We start from the raw sequence: 16,263 nt of genomic DNA on the forward strand, positions 1-16,263 counted from the left end.
ATAGGAATTCTTTGTGTGGCATGATGTGAAAGGTGCATCCAGAGTCCAAGATCCATTCACTGTCTGAGACCACCAGGCTTGCTGTTAGCGCTATTGGCCCAGGTAGTTCTTTGGCCACGTTTGCTGAGCCTCCTGGCTTTGTGAATTGTGATGACCTTTTCCTTTCAGGACAATCTCGCTTCCAGTGCTCATCACTACCACAGACCCAACACGTTTTATCTTGCTTCATCGTCTGTTTCCCTCTTGATTTTGAGCGGAACCTGTTCTTAGACTTGTAGTTTCCGTTCTTGTTGCTTCCAAAGTCATTCCTGGTTGATGCCCTCCCTCTTGTCTCACTGTAAAGGCCCTCTGACTGCTTGCCTCGTGTATTTAATCCCTTTTGCTTTAGTTATGCCTCCTTTGAGTACGCTGCAGTGATTACTTCGTTCACCGTCAGAGTGTCCTTTCCAGTACCATACTGTAGTGTATGTACTAGTGGGTCATAGGCTGTAGGTAGCCCTGACAGTAGCTGTATGGCCTGGTCTTCGTCTGAGATGTCGATTTTAATGCTTGCCAAATCAGCTACTAGCTTCAGGAATGTATCAAAATTCTCCTCCAGTGGCTTGTCTTCCTCCATCCTGAAGCAAGAGAACTTCTTCTTAAGGTAAATTCTGTTCGGGAGTGACTTGGTTTGATAGTCTCTTTCCAGTGCTCTCCACATCCCAAGAGCTGTTGCCTCGTTCATGATCTTTCTCAAGATCACATCACTTAAGCATGTACTGAACAAGCTCCTTACTCTTAGATCCCTTTCAGCCTTCTTTGGATCTTTCTTGACTTCGACTCCCTCCTCTACCTTTCCTCCATCAGTCTCTGATTTAGAGACCTCATCCTCCAATACTGATAGTAATCCTTGGATTTCCAGTTGCGCCAACATCTTGAACTTCCAAAGTCCAAAGTCACCTTTTCCATCGAACTTCTCGATCTCAAACTTTCCTGGTGTAGGATCCATCTCCGGTGATGCGTGATTATCGACTTCTTGTTACCTGCAGATAACGATGAAACTAATCTCACAGTAACCAGATCCACAACCACAGTTTCAAGATCAACTCAATTTATTTGAGATCAGAATGAGAAACTCCCTTTGTGACTGCGATCAACTTCTTCTAGTTGATCTACGCGCTCCCCTCGAACCTTGATCGTTGTAGAACAGACTCGTCTACTGGTTCTGATTGTCGATCCTCCCTCTGGATCCTCCTCGTGCTCTAGCCGAGCTCTGATACCACTTGTAGAAGAATCCGATATGACTACTCTCTCTTCGCTCTCTCTTTGGTGTTCTATCTAACTCACTCACTCACGCCTCTCGTTTGTTTGTAGATCGCGACTCCACAGACTCACAAGAAAGTACGAAGCAGAAGAAAGAAAGATGAAAGACACACGCGAAGTTTTAGAGTTCCCTGTCAATGTGAGGAGGTACGTCTCCTTCAGGATCGGTGCCTGGAATCCACTAAGCTTTTCCGGAGGTTACACTAAAGCTCAAGATACAACAATGGTGATCTTAGTCTAACGGAAGAAGACGAAGCCGTTAGGATAAGATATACTCCTCTGCTTCTCTCCCTTAAGTACTCCCGCGGTCTTGGCATATGGGCTTTGCCAATATCACCCCGAGGTCCATCTCTTAATGTTTGGCCCAGTTGCTTACCAATCTCACAGGAGACGTTTGTGCTCCATGTACATTGGAATCATCGATGGAGTTTAAGTAGTACTCTATGCCAATAATAGTTCAATTCAAAACAACGGACTGGAAACAAAAATCCATGACCAGCATAATTATCGAATATTTCATCATAATCATCATCACACCATTTTTAAGAAAATGAAATATCAAAGGATGATTGAAGGACATATGGAAAATAAGATAAATAATAACAATGTTGTAGATCAACTAGATAAAGACGAATGCAAATAACATATTGAGATACTCTTGGTGCGTAGAAACCATATAGAGAGAGACAGAGCAACACTGATAACATCTTCAAAATTTAATTTACATGCATGGGCTCATGTGACATAATATTGGGATCGTCATGTGTACTTTAATAAATCCAAATGGAAATTTTAACTTGCAGTTTTAGATTCCAGTTCAAATTTAGCTTTTTTAGTAAAATGAAATTCAATTTGAGAATCTTAATCAATGGATACTATATTACTTTTCAGCAAATGTAATATTGTGACAAATAAAAGTTGGATATTTTGTAAAAAAAGTACAAACCTAATAAATGAAGGTATATTTGTGACATGAATATATACAAAATCTAAATTATTAAATATTGTATTTATTCACCTAATTTTAACCCTTTCGAATAATGTTAATCAAAATTCAAAACAATGCCTCGGACACACAGTCAAGACACGTGGAGAGTTCTTATTAGCCTGTCACGTAAGACCCATCAGAGGAATATATAAATCTGAACACAAAGAGGATTTCGAAATTACAAAACGAATCCTCAACTTTGTGAAAATATCGTAATCACCCCTCGTAAAAGCGAGAAACAGTAAGTAAATACAAATAAAGATTGATCTCCTCCCCAACTCCTTCTTCTTCTCCTCCCTCTGATTATTTCTCTAGTCTGCGCTCTTTTTTCACTTCTCGATCCCACCTTCAATCGCCCTCAGAGGAATGACTCTGATGACTACGCCGCCGATAGATGTAATCTCCGATTAACCTTGTATCGTCTTTGTGTCGGTTCTTCTTCGCGTATTTCACATTAACCTGCTTAGCTTTCGTCGTTCTCTTCGCTTAGATGATCAATTAGGGTTTCGTTTTACCTTCTGTGTTTGTTCACGAAGCGGTGGAATCACATCGTTCTGATCACGGAGTCGTGAGATTAGGGTTTATACGAGTTTAGAAGTCTGATTTTTCGTTATCGCAATTTTTTTTTGACAGCAGCAAGAGGACGAGGAGATGCTCGTTCCGCACTCTGATTTGGTCGAAGAAGGACCTCAGCCCATGGAAGGTAAGGTCTCGCGTTCGATCTGCTTCTCGTAATCTCGCCGCGTTTCTGATCTGTTGGTTTGTGGCTTTCTTGTAGTTGCTCAGCCTGAGGCGGCTGCTATCACTGTGGAGAATCCGCCAGCCGAGGAGATTCCCACTCTGAAATTCACGTGGAGCACCCAAGGTTTCACCAGGCTTAACGTTAGGAAGCTTTACTCTGATGTATTTGTTGTTGGAGGTTATAAATGGTAAATAGCTTATACACTTGTTTAATTTCCTGATTTGCGTTTTATGTGAACTGATGTTTTCTCTTTTCAGGAGAATATTGATTTTTCCGAAAGGAAACAATGTCGACCATTTGTCCATGTACTTGGATGTTGCTGACGCTGCGAGTTTGCCTTACGGGTGGAGCAGATACTCACAGTTCAGTCTTGCTGTAGTGAATCAAATGAACAGCAAATATTCCATCAGAAAAGGTATTTTAATTGATTAATTTTGTTCTTATGTGTAGCTCTCTTACTGTATGCGTTAAATGAGCACGTATGGCTGCAGAGACCCAACATCAGTTCAATGCAAGAGAAAGCGATTGGGGGTTTACATCATTCATGCCTCTCAGCGAGCTCTATGATCCCACTCGTGGATATTTGGTGAATGATACTCTTCAGATTGAAGCTGAAGTTGCTGTGCGGAAGGTTCTTGATTACTGGTCATATGACTCCAAAAAAGAGACTGGTTTTGTTGGACTTAAGAACCAAGGTGCTACCTGTTACATGAATTCTCTCCTGCAGACGTTATACCACATTCCTTACTTCAGAAAGGTGGGTGGATGCATGTCTTGCTTTGCTAAATCACGATTTCACCAAATTCTGGAGTAAGACATCTGAATAATGCATTGTTCTTGCAGGCTGTTTACCACATGCCAACAACTGAGAATGATGCACCCACGGCTAGTATCCCATTGGCGCTCCAGAGCTTGTTTTACAAGCTTCAGTATAATGACACCCGTGTAGGGACAAAGGAGCTGACAAAGTCTTTTGGTTGGGATACAAATGATTCATTCATGCAACATGATGTTCAAGAACTCAACCGAATTCTCTCTGAAAAGCTTGAGGACAAAATGAAGGTAAGCCTTCTTCTGCGTGGCCTTTGTTTCATTTTCAGTTACTGATTTGTGTGTGTTTTGCTTTTTGAAGGGAACTGTTGTGGAGGGAACAATACAGAAGCTATTTGAGGGTCACCACATGAATTACATTGAGTGCATTAATGTCGATTACAAATCTACACGTAAAGAATCATTCTATGGTATGTAGTTTTGAACAGTAACCTATATCCTAGCGTATTATTTATCAGAAGCTACTCTTATTTATCAAACTAACTTTACAGCGTGTGATTTGTCTTTTGGCAGACCTCCAGCTTGATGTTAAAGGCTGCAAAGATGTATATGCTTCTTTTGACAAGTACGTTGAAGTTGAACGCCTTGAAGGAGACAACAAATACCAGGCAGAAGGACATGGTTTGCAGGTTGGCTGCCTTATTTCCTTTTATTTATATGTTGCCAAAGCTGTATGTTGTGTAGTTGTCAAAGTTCTTATTTGGGTAACCATTGTTGTCTGTATATTATATGTTATAGTATCTGTAACGTGTCTGAATGCTATCAAGCAGTATATTAGGAATTTACAGAGAGCAGTATAAACTAGTATTGTTCGAACTTATTAAAATTTATTTGATTCGTAGTTACTTAGTCGCTTATAATCATATATCTGAATAATGTTATGTTTTCAGGATGCGAAAAAAGGTGTTCTATTCATTGACTTTCCACCCGTACTTCAACTTCAGCTCAAGAGGTTTGAATATGATTTTATGCGAGACACAATGGTGAAGGTTAGTATTTGAAATTCCACTGACCCGACAAAGTCAGCACTAATATCAGCCTGTGAGTGCTGACGAAGCTTTATTTGTAGATAAACGATCGATATGAGTTTCCTCTTCAACTGGACCTCGACAGAGAGAATGGAAAATACCTATCTCCTGATGCTGACAAGAGTGTTCGTAATCTCTACACACTCCATAGGTATATATTTCCTTTGTATCTTGGGGTTTGTAACTTGAGTTATAGAAATTCAAACCAGACTATTCATAAACATGGTTGGCTGCTTTCAAGTATCAAATTCGTTCTGCTAGGTTCCCTTTCTCATGGTATCTGGTTGCTGTAGCTTAGATTTCCTTAATATGTGGACAGTTAAATTTCCTTTTCTGTTGCCTGATGTGCTTGCTTGATCTGTTTTCTCATTCCGTGCAGTGTCTTAGTCCATAGTGGAGGAGTGCATGGAGGGCACTATTATGCTTTTATTAGGCCAACACTCTCAGATCAATGGTATGTCTCTGCTTTTCCGTCTCTATTATGCTTAATTAAGTGTTGTACATTGTAACCTATGAAGTAATTTTATGGAAAACTAGTTTGCTCATCATTTAAGCTAGCAAGATTGAAGTCATGTCTTGTGATATTTGATATGTTATTGGATTTCTTTTAATCTTTTATCCACATCTCTAATGCATGTAGTGATACTTGTTTTTACTTGGGATTCACTGTATAAATAATCTTTTTAGTTTCTTCGTGTCCCTTTTCTCCCACTTTATCGTTGAAATAACTAAATGTTAGCGTTTTTATGTGGTTTCCAGTGTGAGTTTTTTATCAACATATTTGCTTCAAGCTTTACTTGCAAGTTATCTAAACTTCTAATTCTTGTAGGTATAAATTTGATGATGAACGAGTAACGAAGGAAGTTGTGAACAGGGCACTGGAAGAGCAATATGGGGGTGAAGAAGAGGTACTGCTCTTTTTCTAGGTTTTTAATGTTTGCTATGTGTCTTATTTTTCTCAGTTCATGTACTGTCAAATTTGGTGTCTCTGCAGTTGCCGCAAAATAATCCTGGTGTCAATAATCCACCTATTAAATTCACAAAGTATTCCAACGCATACATGCTTGTTTATATCCGTGAATGCGACAAGGATAAAATAATATGCAACGTTGATGAAAAAGACATTGCAGAACATTTACAGGTATGAAATTCAGTTACACGCTTTTTTCTTTCTCTGCATATGTGTCCTGAATGTGTTTAACATGCTCTTGACAGGTGAGGCTGAAAAAAGAACAAGAAGAAAAGGAAGATAAAAAAAATTATAAGGCTCAAGCTCACCTTTTCACGACAATCAAGGTTTTCTACTTTTCATAAATTGGGTCTAAATAAAAATGTATTCTTATCATCTAGCTCTGGTATATATTTAATACTGATGTTAATAATGCAATTTATGCTTTTTTGTAAAAGGTCGCAAGAGATGAAGACATCACCGAGCAAATTGGAAAGAGTATGTATTTTGATCTTGTTGATCATGAAAAAGTTCGGAGTTTTCGAATCCAGAAACAGACTCCCTTCCAACAATTTAAGGTAGATGCCTCTATCTTTCTATCCGAAATTTCTTTTTGATACCTTGAATCTACCTTGGAAGAGGATAGTGATCCAGTTTTATATAAGTTTTTATAAGATGTTGTCTTTGAGTGGAGGTTTCCAGTGTTGCTGGTTCTCTAGTTTCTTATGGACATGTAGCTTTAACACTCTTTAAAATTTGTCCTCATGTAGGAAGAGATGGCCAAAGAATTTGGTGTCCCGGTTCAGCTTCAGCGGTACTGGATTTGGGCAAAGCGGCAAAACCATACTTATCGTCCCAACCGTCCCTTATTACCTCATGAAGAACAACAGACGGTAGTCATCCTTTTTATATAAATATTTCTTTTCATGCATTCAGGAGTTGCCTCTTTCATATGGGATTATTTACGTACTGGACATTTTGGGTATACCACACATTAAAACCGTCACTGCTCTAGGACATAACTAGTTGTGATTATTCTTGTATTAGGTGTGGGCCCTTTTGGGTTTCTTCTTAAACTCCCATGCCTAGGTACTCTTTTGCTTCTCACGAACTGAAAGTGTCTTGTTCCCCATGGGCTCATATGTTTTACTAGTTTCATAGCCATCATTAGTGGACTAAGCCAAATTCCCTTCCCAGTAACTATATTACGTTTAAGGCAGCTTGTATTTTGTAACAGTGTCTTTGTTTTTAAAAATCTTAATTCTGAAGCTCTTATTGTAGGTTGGACAAATAAGAGAGGCATCTAACAAGGCAAACAATGCTGAACTAAAGCTGTTTTTGGAAATAGAGCGTGGATCGGTAATACTTCCATGTTGCCTAGTTTATTTGTTAAGTCTAATTCCTTGAATGAAATTCTAAAAATAATTCGTGAATTATTTAGGATGAGCGTCCGATTCCTCCCCCAGACAAGTCACCTGAAGACATTCTCCTTTTCTTTAAGCTCTATGACCCTGAGAATGAAGAACTAAGGTAATTCTCGTATCCACCAATTTTCACGTTGATATCTGTTCAAACAAAGGTGGTAGACTACTCCTATAATATTTACTCTAAAAGTACTATCTCTTCCTTTCGTTTTCCTCTTGAATGAAGAGGCTGTCATCCTTAGCCTATTGTTTTCAATGGTTTTTTTTAATCCGTGGAATTAGCATCTTCCATCGTTGTTACAAATTTGTCCATATGGTGCAGATATGTTGGAAGGCTCATGGTGAAAAGTTCCAGTAAGCCCATGGATATAGTAGGGCAACTGAATCAAATGGCTGGCTTTGCTCCTGACGAGGAAATAGAACTTTATGAGGTAGGGGCTGGTGCCTTTTAATTCTACATTTTCATCACGTTAAAGGCCATGCAACATTCCACTGAATTACTTTTCGTGCCCATTTTCAGGAAATAAAGTTTGAACCTTGTGTACTGTGCGAACATCTAGATAAGAAGACTTCTTTCAGACTATCTCAAGTAATGTTGCTCTCGTTGTATGAACTGTAATGATTTTTATGGTTTGGTGTCTTTTTTTTTCTTTCTGAAATGGCTTTCTCGTGTTCAGATTGAAAATGGAGATATCATTTGCTATCAGAAACCTATTTCTATCCAGGAGAATGAATGTCCATACCCGGATGTGCCATCGTTTTTGGAGTACGTACATAATCGAGAGGTATAATTATACTGCTCACTTTTGGAAATAGTGAACTGGGCCAGAGTGTCTTGTTGGAGCTATACTAACGGTTGAGCACGAGTGTTGTAGTTTTGTCAAGTTGCGAATAAGCTTTTTTTTTTGTTATAGTATTATTTTCTGTGTACAGCTGGAAAATATTCCAGTATTACCCTGCAAGGTGTGATGATCTGTGTCTTACTGTGGCGGTAAATTACTTATGTTGTTTGTTGTTTCTTGTAGGTGGTGCGTTTTCGTGCTCTGGAAAAACCAAAAGACGATGAGTTTACTATGGAGTTGTAAGTAGGCTCTATGTACAACATTGAATCTTTGATTCCAGTTTTGTAATTCATAATGCTTCTACTTTCAGGTCAAAGCTGCATACGTATGATGATGTTGTGGAAAGATTGGCTGAGAAACTTGGCCTTTCTGATTCATCGAAAATTAGGCTTACTTCTCACAATTGCTACTCCCAGCAACCCAAGCCTCAGCCTATCAAATACCGTGGCGCAGACCTTTCAGATATGTTAGCTCATTATAATCAGGTGATTTACTTAGGTTTGATTTAGCTTATATATTCTTATTGTCTATCTCAATGCGGATTTGCTTTTCGTTTTTTTTTCAGGCGTCTGACATTTTGTATTATGAAGTTCTGGACATTCCTCTTCCAGAACTTCAACGTCTTAAGATTCTAAAAGTTGCTTTCCATCATGCCACAAAGGACGAAGTACGTGTTGAACTTATACTTGTGCAACTTAGCTCTCTTCAGTACTTCAGTACACGTTATTAATCTTTCAAGCCTTATAACTATTTAATTTGCAGGTGGTAATCCACAATATCAGACTGCCTAAGCAGAGTACTGTCGGAGATGTTATTAACGAACTTAAAACAAAGGTGGTTCAAGATACGTGGAATCTTGTTTGTTCTATTATTGCATGCATTTGTGTTAGCCACATTAAGGGCTTTTCTCTTACGGATTCTGTTCCGTATGATTGCTTGCTTAAAGCTCTGCACGTGTGCATCAGGTGGAGCTTTCACATCCAGATGCAGAACTGAGGTTGCTCGAGGTGTTTTACCACAAGATCTACAAGGTAACAGGCTTTATTCTTGTCTTTTAAGTAGTTAATTATCTTTATTTACCACTGTAACATGATGTCTTGTAAACTGTTCCACGTTTCGTGGGCTGAGCAATCTTCTGAAACTTGGCAAATTTTGATCCATGTGCTTGAATACGCTTTGCAGATCTTTCCACCTACCGAAAGAATTGAGAATATCAATGACCAGTACTGGACTTTACGAGCAGAGGAGGTATGTCACCAGGCCTCGCCTTCTTTTTTATCTCTAGTTCTGTCACTGTCCACACTTTCTCTGTATTTTTTGTCTCTTGTTTTGGCCTTTTGGGTTTGATTTCTTACTTGTTTCCCTGTGGATGTGTTTATTCGAATTTGACAAAGTTAAAATGAGGTGATAGTCTTGCTATGGTTCAAATATATTTGCAATTGAAGGATATCACTACTTTGCTGTTGGCCATGTAGTGGATCCTTTTCTGAGGTGTAGATCACATAGATTGATTTAGAAAAGCAGATACCGCACCATACATAGTTTACTACGCTCTATGAATGCTTGAGATGAATCGTTGTGTTTGATCTACACTAAATAATATGGTTGCAAGTTTTTACGCAGGGTGATGACTTCAAACCTACTGACTTTCTTCTTTTACTATCTTGTGGAATCACAGATACCTGAGGAAGAGAAGAATATCGGCCCCAATGATCGACTAATTCACGTGTACCATTTTACGAAAGAGGCCGCACAGAATCAGGTGGCAGTCCTGGTCAAGCTTACTTTTACTTCTTAAGTTATTTGAGGGTCCGGTGTCTTGGATGTGTTGAATACCACCTATGAACCATTGTTTCTTTTTGCAGCAAGTGCAAAATTTCGGAGATCCATTCTTTTTGGTAATACACGAAGGTGAAACTTTAGAAGAAATCAAGACCCGTATCCAAAAGAAACTCCGTGTCCCTGATGAGGACTTTGCCAAGGTATGCATATGTCTTTGTCTGATTTTGATAATAGCTACTGAAATGTTAATAATTTTGTTGTTATTATTGGTGGCTGAATTGGATTATTGTTAAATAGCTTTTATTACTTGTGATATCCAGTGGAAGTTTGCTTCATTTTCGATGGGACGACCTGACTACTTGCAGGACACAGATGTTGTTTATGATCGCTTTCAGGTAAAAATCGACTACCTGCAATCCTTTGCTAATCCCCCCTCCCAAAAAAATCTGAGATGTAATCCTCTTTTATTATTTTGGAAAACTAAAATGTATAGAAACAGAGAAAGGATGTATATGGTGCATGGGAGCAGTATCTTGGGTTGGAGCACGTTGATAATACTCCTAAAAGGGCTTATGCTGCAAATCAGGTAAAAAGAAGCTATATTTGTCCAAGAAGCTCTCTCTCTCTCTCTCTCTTGGAAGTTTGTCAATAATATGTTTGAATGCTCTGGTTGTAGAATCGGCACGCATATGAGAAGCCGATGAAAATATACAATTAGGAGGAGCAAGAGAGGAGACGTTGCTATCCTTTGGTGTGTGAGGGAGGGAGTAGAGGATGTAGAGAGTCGCAATTTAGATTTTCATGATAACCAGAAATGGAATATATAATATCTTTCAGGAAAAAAAAAACAAAGGGTTTTGATTATGGCCCCTGACGTTAGTATAAGTGTGGTGGGTCTATTTTGGTTCCAAAACCTCTACTCACTTGGTGTTAATATTTGGTATCGTCTGAGGCTCTCTAATTTTATCCTCAGCCAAAAGAATTATCATTTTGAAAATAGAAACCTAGTCTGGCTTTTCTCTTAGGTTCCCAATTAAGATTTGTATTTTCATTGTTTTTAAAATATTTATGTAATTTTGGGCGCTCGTCTTAGTTGATTTCTGGCTGTTACGTATTTTCTTGGTTTTTTAATGGAATATCAAATATCAGAATGATATGACTACAACGTTAGTCATTAATAGCGCCTGTAGCTCAGTGGATAGAGCGTCTGTTTCCTAAGCAGAAGGCCGTAGGTTCGACCCCTACCTGGCGCGTAGTTACTTATGCATCAATTTTCTTTTTTAACGATTTTCCACACTTAAATCTGGAGCGAAAAGGAGCCTCGTCGAGTAAGCAAAACGAATCATGCCGCCATGTAATTGAGAGGGGTGGGTATATATATTCCTTTGTAAAATCCAGATCATGCCGCCATGTACTCTCTCTTTCTTTTTCCAGGTAAATTACACCTCACATAACTAAATCTTTAGCCGTTCATGTCAACGCAATCACTACCATCTCCTCGAGAAAAAAAAACAAACAAAACTCAAAACTTCCTGCGCCAAAAATCAAAAACAATATTCTGAAGAAGAACAAAAAAAGAAAGAGATTTCTTAGGGTTCTTTCAAAAACCAGAATATTTTATTTTATCTTTACCTATTTTGTTAACTTCAAACCTTCTTCTAATTACGACATTTTCTCCATTTTTAGTTTAATTGATTTTGGCTTTCTGGAGGAAAACAAAAAAACGTTTTCTGGGTCGTCGAGAGGTAAAAAGGCTTCAACCTCCGTTTTCATATTCCTCTGAATCTCTCTATTACGATTAGAGAATTGAGATTCTAGTTAATCTAATTAAAGTTTCGTGTTTCCCGCAGAATCGGCTTCACCTGGAAACTATTTTCCCGAGAAAAAAAAATCATCATTCCCAGAAACCACCTCAAGCATCAATCATTGTTGTTTTCGATTTTCTTCTAATCATGTCTCGCATTCGATTCAGGTCTTCTCCTACTCTGTAATTTCGATTAGTTCGTGATAATCCTCGGATTAGCTTTTTAGATTGAATCGAGAATGGAATCGAGAGATCTAATCCAATGCTGCGACTGTGGATGCCACCATTCCTCTCCACGCTCTAACAACCAATTCTCCAACAATCCCAAAGTCCACATCGAGAACGAATGCGAATTGCTTCGCCAAACAGTCACATCTCAACAACAATCGATCCAAGACCTCTACGACGAGCTCGAAAAGGAGCGCAACGCCGCTTCCTCGGCCGCGGACGAGTCCATGAACGTGATGCAGAGGCTGCAGCACGACAAGGCCGAGCTCCAGATGGAGCTAAGGCAGTACAAGGTTTACGCCGGGGAGAAGATGGAGCACGATCTCCAAGAGATTTTGGCCTTGGAGGAGGTGGTTAGTCAAAGAGAGCAGACGATCTTGGCTCTTGAGTGCGAGGCTCAGGGCTATAAGCATAGGATGATGAGTTATGGGATCACTGAGGGAGAAGCTAATGGTGACATGAGCTTGGTTGATGCTTATGATTATGATTATGAATATGAGTATCCTTCTTTGAAGTGTAATATAAATGAGAATCAAGATTCTTTGGGGGCTGATGTTTATGTTGCTGATGATGAGAACTATCCACCGGCGGATTCGCCACGTGGGAGAGTTCATTTGAGGAGTTTGGATCAAAGAATCAGCCAGATCGAGACGAATCCTAGCCTGGATGGTGGTTTCAGGGTTGCTTCAGAGAAGGATGATGTTTTTGTTGAATCTGAAAACTACAAACATGTCTCGTATACAGAGAATGATGATAATGCTAAAGGAGGTGGTGAGTCATTGGATATAGGAGATGAGATGAGTGATAGAGTTTATACTATTGACTCTGGCCATCACGGCGGCGTAACTGAGCAGAAGGTAGAGGTTGGGAATGTGGAACAAGTGGAGCACGGTGATCCTGATATAACGAAACTCTACATGAGGCTGCAGGCGCTGGAGGCTGACAGGGAGTCTATGAAAGAAGCGCTTCTTTCTATGAGGACTGAGAAGGCTCAGATGGTGCTGTTGAAAGAACTCGCTCAGCATTTGTCGAAGGAAGTTGTGCCTCAACGGAGGTTGCCTTTAAGGAAAACATCCGCTGATGGGACATTGGCTTTTACGCCTGTCTTTAAGGTGGTTCTTGAGTTGTCCTGTTTTCGTTATTTAAGCATCCACTGATAGGAAGCTTCTTCAAAATCTGTGTCTCACATTCTTAACTTGATCTTTTGATTGTTATTGGTATGCAGTGGATCACATCGTTTGTTTCCTGGAGAAGAAAGGCTCGTCAAAGCAAGTAAGTAGTCCTGTAAACAAACCTTTGGATAGTTTCTGTTTAGCATATATTATTGCTACATGAAGTTTTGTTTGTGAAAAATACTTGAAAAACATTTAGTTTGATAGTTAGAAGTTACTGTTGTTTTATAAGGAGGTGATTTTGAAACTTGCATTCGTCTCTGTTCCAAATGAAAATGGTGTAGGTACATGTATGGGATGTCAACAAACAGCTTGGGTCTGCAAATGGTTCTAGAAAAGGTCCCTCGATCACGGAATTGGCGATGTCTCAGGAGCACGCAAGTGTGAAACATATATAATCCATTCATGCAAACAAAACCACTCTCCTGACTTCTAGAACGCCAAGTCAATTACTGTTGAACTTAATTTCGAAAAGTGTTACGGAGAGGTAAAATTTGTGTCTTTCTCCTGCTCGAACTGTGAATCTTGTTCTCAGGTTGTGGAGAAAATGTTTGTCCTGTGCGGTTTGTTTTATTTTTTCATTCTGTTGTCCCCAACATTTTAACTGTTTGTATAAAGAATGGGGTTGAAGAGTGATTTATTACTGAGAGGCTATACAATCTTTGTATGGTTTTGTTTTCTTGTTCTTTTCACGAACACATGCTGCATGTGTTAAGACCTTCAATTGCATGTAGTAACATACATACAATATTCTCTCTAGAGTCTCTCCCTTCCCAAATCGTTTTAACCTAGCGCCGCCAACATCACAATCCTGTTACGGTGGAGAAGATCGACGGCAAGTTTGCTGTTCCGTTCTTCTTCGCCACCCCTCCTTTTTTTTTTTTTTTTTTTTTTCTTTCTTCCTTTTGCCTCTGTCCTCCATCCTTCTCCTCTCCATCTATACCGACATGCTTTTCTCCTCTGGTTTCTCTGGTTCACCGGTGATTTGCAACGGCAATGACGGGCGTCCGTCAAGCCGCTGGAGGAGAAGCGAGGTGTAGCAAGCTGAAGCGATTGGTGGTGCCAGTCGGAGATCTCTCGCAACAAAGTGTCCTTTCTTAGATCTGGGTCAGATCTAGGGGCGTACGGTTCGTCTGGAATGGAGAGCGTCGCTGCCTCGCCTGGAGCCTTCCTTACCGTTCTCCAGACCCTTTGTCGTTGGTTTGCTATCCACTGGTTTGTGTGGGTTCCTCTTCTCTGTCTCCTGCAGGTACACGATGTAGAGGCCATCGTGGAGGTTTACTCTGTTGCTAGATCTGTCTCTTTGCACAGCAGTGTGTTTAGTGCTTTCGGTTCCGGTGAGCTCCTCCTCTTCGCAGATCGGCAAGGGATCTTGGGCTGTCCCGTAGTTAAGCCGCCGTGGCGTCTGGAGTCTCTCACCTTCGTCGTAGCTCTCGCCTGTTTTGAGAGCTCTGCCTCTCCTTGTCCTCAAATCATTTGATTGCTTATGGCTGCCCAAAGATGTTAGCTGGCTTTCTTTGAGTCTCGTCGAGCCTTCCGACTTGGTATGTGGCCGGTTTCTGCCGTTTCCTTACCGCCTGCTTCCACACCGTGAAGGTCATGAGTCTTGTAAGGCTTGCTGTTGTTGATAGTCCTGGAGTTGGTAGCGTTGTATGTGCTGATGCAGAGCTTGGTCACCTCTTCCGGCTAATGCGATTGCAGCCTCCCTGCCCAAGGGGAACTCTGATTATCAGACTTCTTTGATGCCTATTGATTCCTTTTGCAGGTTCCAGCTTAAGGTGGGCTCAGTCATTTTCTCTTCAAGTGTCTAGTGCAAAGTAACACATCTTTAGTTTTAGCATTAATCTAGTTCACTAGATTAGTCCTATTAAGTTCTACAAGCTTTTTTAACTTTTTTTGCAGCTTGTACAACCAAATTAGCTTCTTGAAGCTCTTTGTATTGCAAGTCTCACCACTTGTAATCACTTTCATTACTAGTTAATGATATTAACATTCTTAGCAAAAAAAAAAAGACCTTCAATTGCTGTCGCCAGACTGACAACTCATTGTTCAAACCAACGTATTGCATATTACTGACAAATAAAATTTTCTTATTAGATATTTACAATCAAAATTCTATATCTGTAAAACTTAAATTTTGAGTATTTGTAATGGACTGATCTTAGGAACTGCTAGACTTTGGATGGGTCTTTCTACCACAAGGTTCTCGACCTTTACACGCCTTATAGCCCAAGTTCGACTAAAAGTCCCACGTAAATGTGGAATAAATATATCCCTAGGTGCGCCAGTGAAGACTCCTAAGTCTCGGTATCTGTCGTGTAGCTAGAAAAAAAGTGATTCAATTGCATGCATCTTCAGAATGTTCTACTTGTACATTATACAAGTCAGTCATATATGATGCGTGCGTATACCAGACAACCGATTATTCTAATGGACACATGTGTCTTGTCACGACTCACGAGTCTTCGTAGGATACGGTTCAACACCACGTGATTTCTTGATGTGACTGATATTTTGATGTAAGTTGTAAAAATATACATCACATGATTCTTCCGTTCTCGTGCATATAAATAAAAATATTATATTAATTAAACATCTAATTTTTGATATATGATATCTTGGATATCTTGTCGGTTTGATTATTATTTAGATATATAGATTATAAATTGATCACCAATACGAAGTTGTATAAACGAACAAACTCAATATAATTTTGAAAACTTATGAACGGATATTAATATTTACAAAATAATTAAAATATTTTGTATATTCTAAGTAATTTAAACTTTCCATGTATAAAACATAAACTAAAAAGCTTAATAATCTTCAAAATAAGAATTCAGATTAATTTGATATTCTTATTATGGATATATTATGTGGTACATATATAAAGAAAATAAATTAAAAATATTAAGAATTTATTTTGTAATTATTTGATAAAAATAGAATTATAGTAAACATTATTTTTGATTTCCTTTTCGATTATATGTTATCTTGATTAAGATAATTTTTTTAAAATTTATTCAATATTAAAAATTAATACCAGAAAAATATTGTTATGATATATAATTTTATATAAGAAAACAATTTAAAAATTAGAATATCAAAAATAAATACCTACAAATTTTTTTGGGGAAATTTTCTTGTGAATTGTTTTTGAGAATTCATGTT

At 38.9% G+C, this 16,263-nt stretch overlaps 2 protein-coding genes and 1 non-coding gene across 8 annotated transcripts; all 3 read left to right on the forward strand.

Moving 5' to 3' along the window:
- Positions 1–2,481: 2,481 nt before the first annotated feature.
- LOC106351307 (ubiquitin C-terminal hydrolase 13-like) lies at positions 2,482–10,885 on the forward strand. Of its 4 annotated transcripts, none has more exons than XM_048751323.1 (32): positions 2,482–2,686; positions 2,924–2,993; positions 3,069–3,219; positions 3,290–3,447; positions 3,524–3,789; positions 3,876–4,094; positions 4,165–4,273; positions 4,377–4,492; positions 4,754–4,852; positions 4,933–5,042; positions 5,271–5,345; positions 5,721–5,799; positions 5,886–6,032; positions 6,107–6,187; positions 6,299–6,418; positions 6,611–6,733; positions 7,122–7,199; positions 7,282–7,370; positions 7,587–7,695; positions 7,785–7,853; positions 7,942–8,049; positions 8,290–8,345; positions 8,417–8,591; positions 8,672–8,773; positions 8,869–8,940; positions 9,072–9,137; positions 9,289–9,354; positions 9,785–9,868; positions 9,972–10,088; positions 10,209–10,283; positions 10,382–10,474; positions 10,565–10,885. In XM_048751323.1, the coding sequence occupies exons 1-32, from the start codon at positions 2,657–2,659 to the stop codon at positions 10,604–10,606; spliced, it is 3,354 nt and encodes a 1,117-aa protein (XP_048607280.1). In that variant the 5' UTR covers positions 2,482–2,656; the 3' UTR covers positions 10,607–10,885. The 4 variants fall into 4 exon arrangements, with proteins under 4 accessions (XP_048607280.1, XP_048607354.1, XP_048607325.1 ...); XM_048751397.1 differs by having other exon boundaries at positions 10,388–10,474; XM_048751368.1 differs by having other exon boundaries at positions 2,518–2,686; positions 2,927–2,993.
- A 183-nt stretch (positions 10,886–11,068) lies between these two features.
- TRNAR-CCU lies at positions 11,069–11,141 on the forward strand. Its single transcript has one exon. It is a non-coding gene; the product is annotated as a tRNA-Arg (tRNA).
- A 41-nt stretch (positions 11,142–11,182) lies between these two features.
- LOC106351290 (myosin-binding protein 7) lies at positions 11,183–13,811 on the forward strand. 3 transcript variants are annotated; one of them, XM_013791114.3, is made up of 5 exons: positions 11,183–11,322; positions 11,575–11,633; positions 11,739–13,032; positions 13,146–13,192; positions 13,377–13,811. In XM_013791114.3, exons 3-5 carry the CDS (start codon positions 11,932–11,934, stop codon positions 13,477–13,479), a joined length of 1,251 nt encoding a protein of 416 aa, XP_013646568.2. In that variant the 5' UTR covers positions 11,183–11,322; positions 11,575–11,633; positions 11,739–11,931; the 3' UTR covers positions 13,480–13,811. The 3 variants fall into 3 exon arrangements, with proteins under 3 accessions (XP_013646568.2, XP_022544832.2, XP_048607456.1); XM_022689111.2 differs by having other exon boundaries at positions 11,320–11,482; XM_048751499.1 differs by lacking the exon at positions 11,183–11,322 and having other exon boundaries at positions 11,347–11,633; positions 11,722–13,032.
- Positions 13,812–16,263: the final 2,452 nt, after the last annotated feature.

The sequence above is a fragment of the Brassica napus genome, chromosome A1 (genome assembly GCF_020379485.1).
Source record: "Brassica napus cultivar Da-Ae chromosome A1, Da-Ae, whole genome shotgun sequence".
Classification (NCBI taxonomy): domain Eukaryota; kingdom Viridiplantae; phylum Streptophyta; class Magnoliopsida; order Brassicales; family Brassicaceae; genus Brassica; species Brassica napus.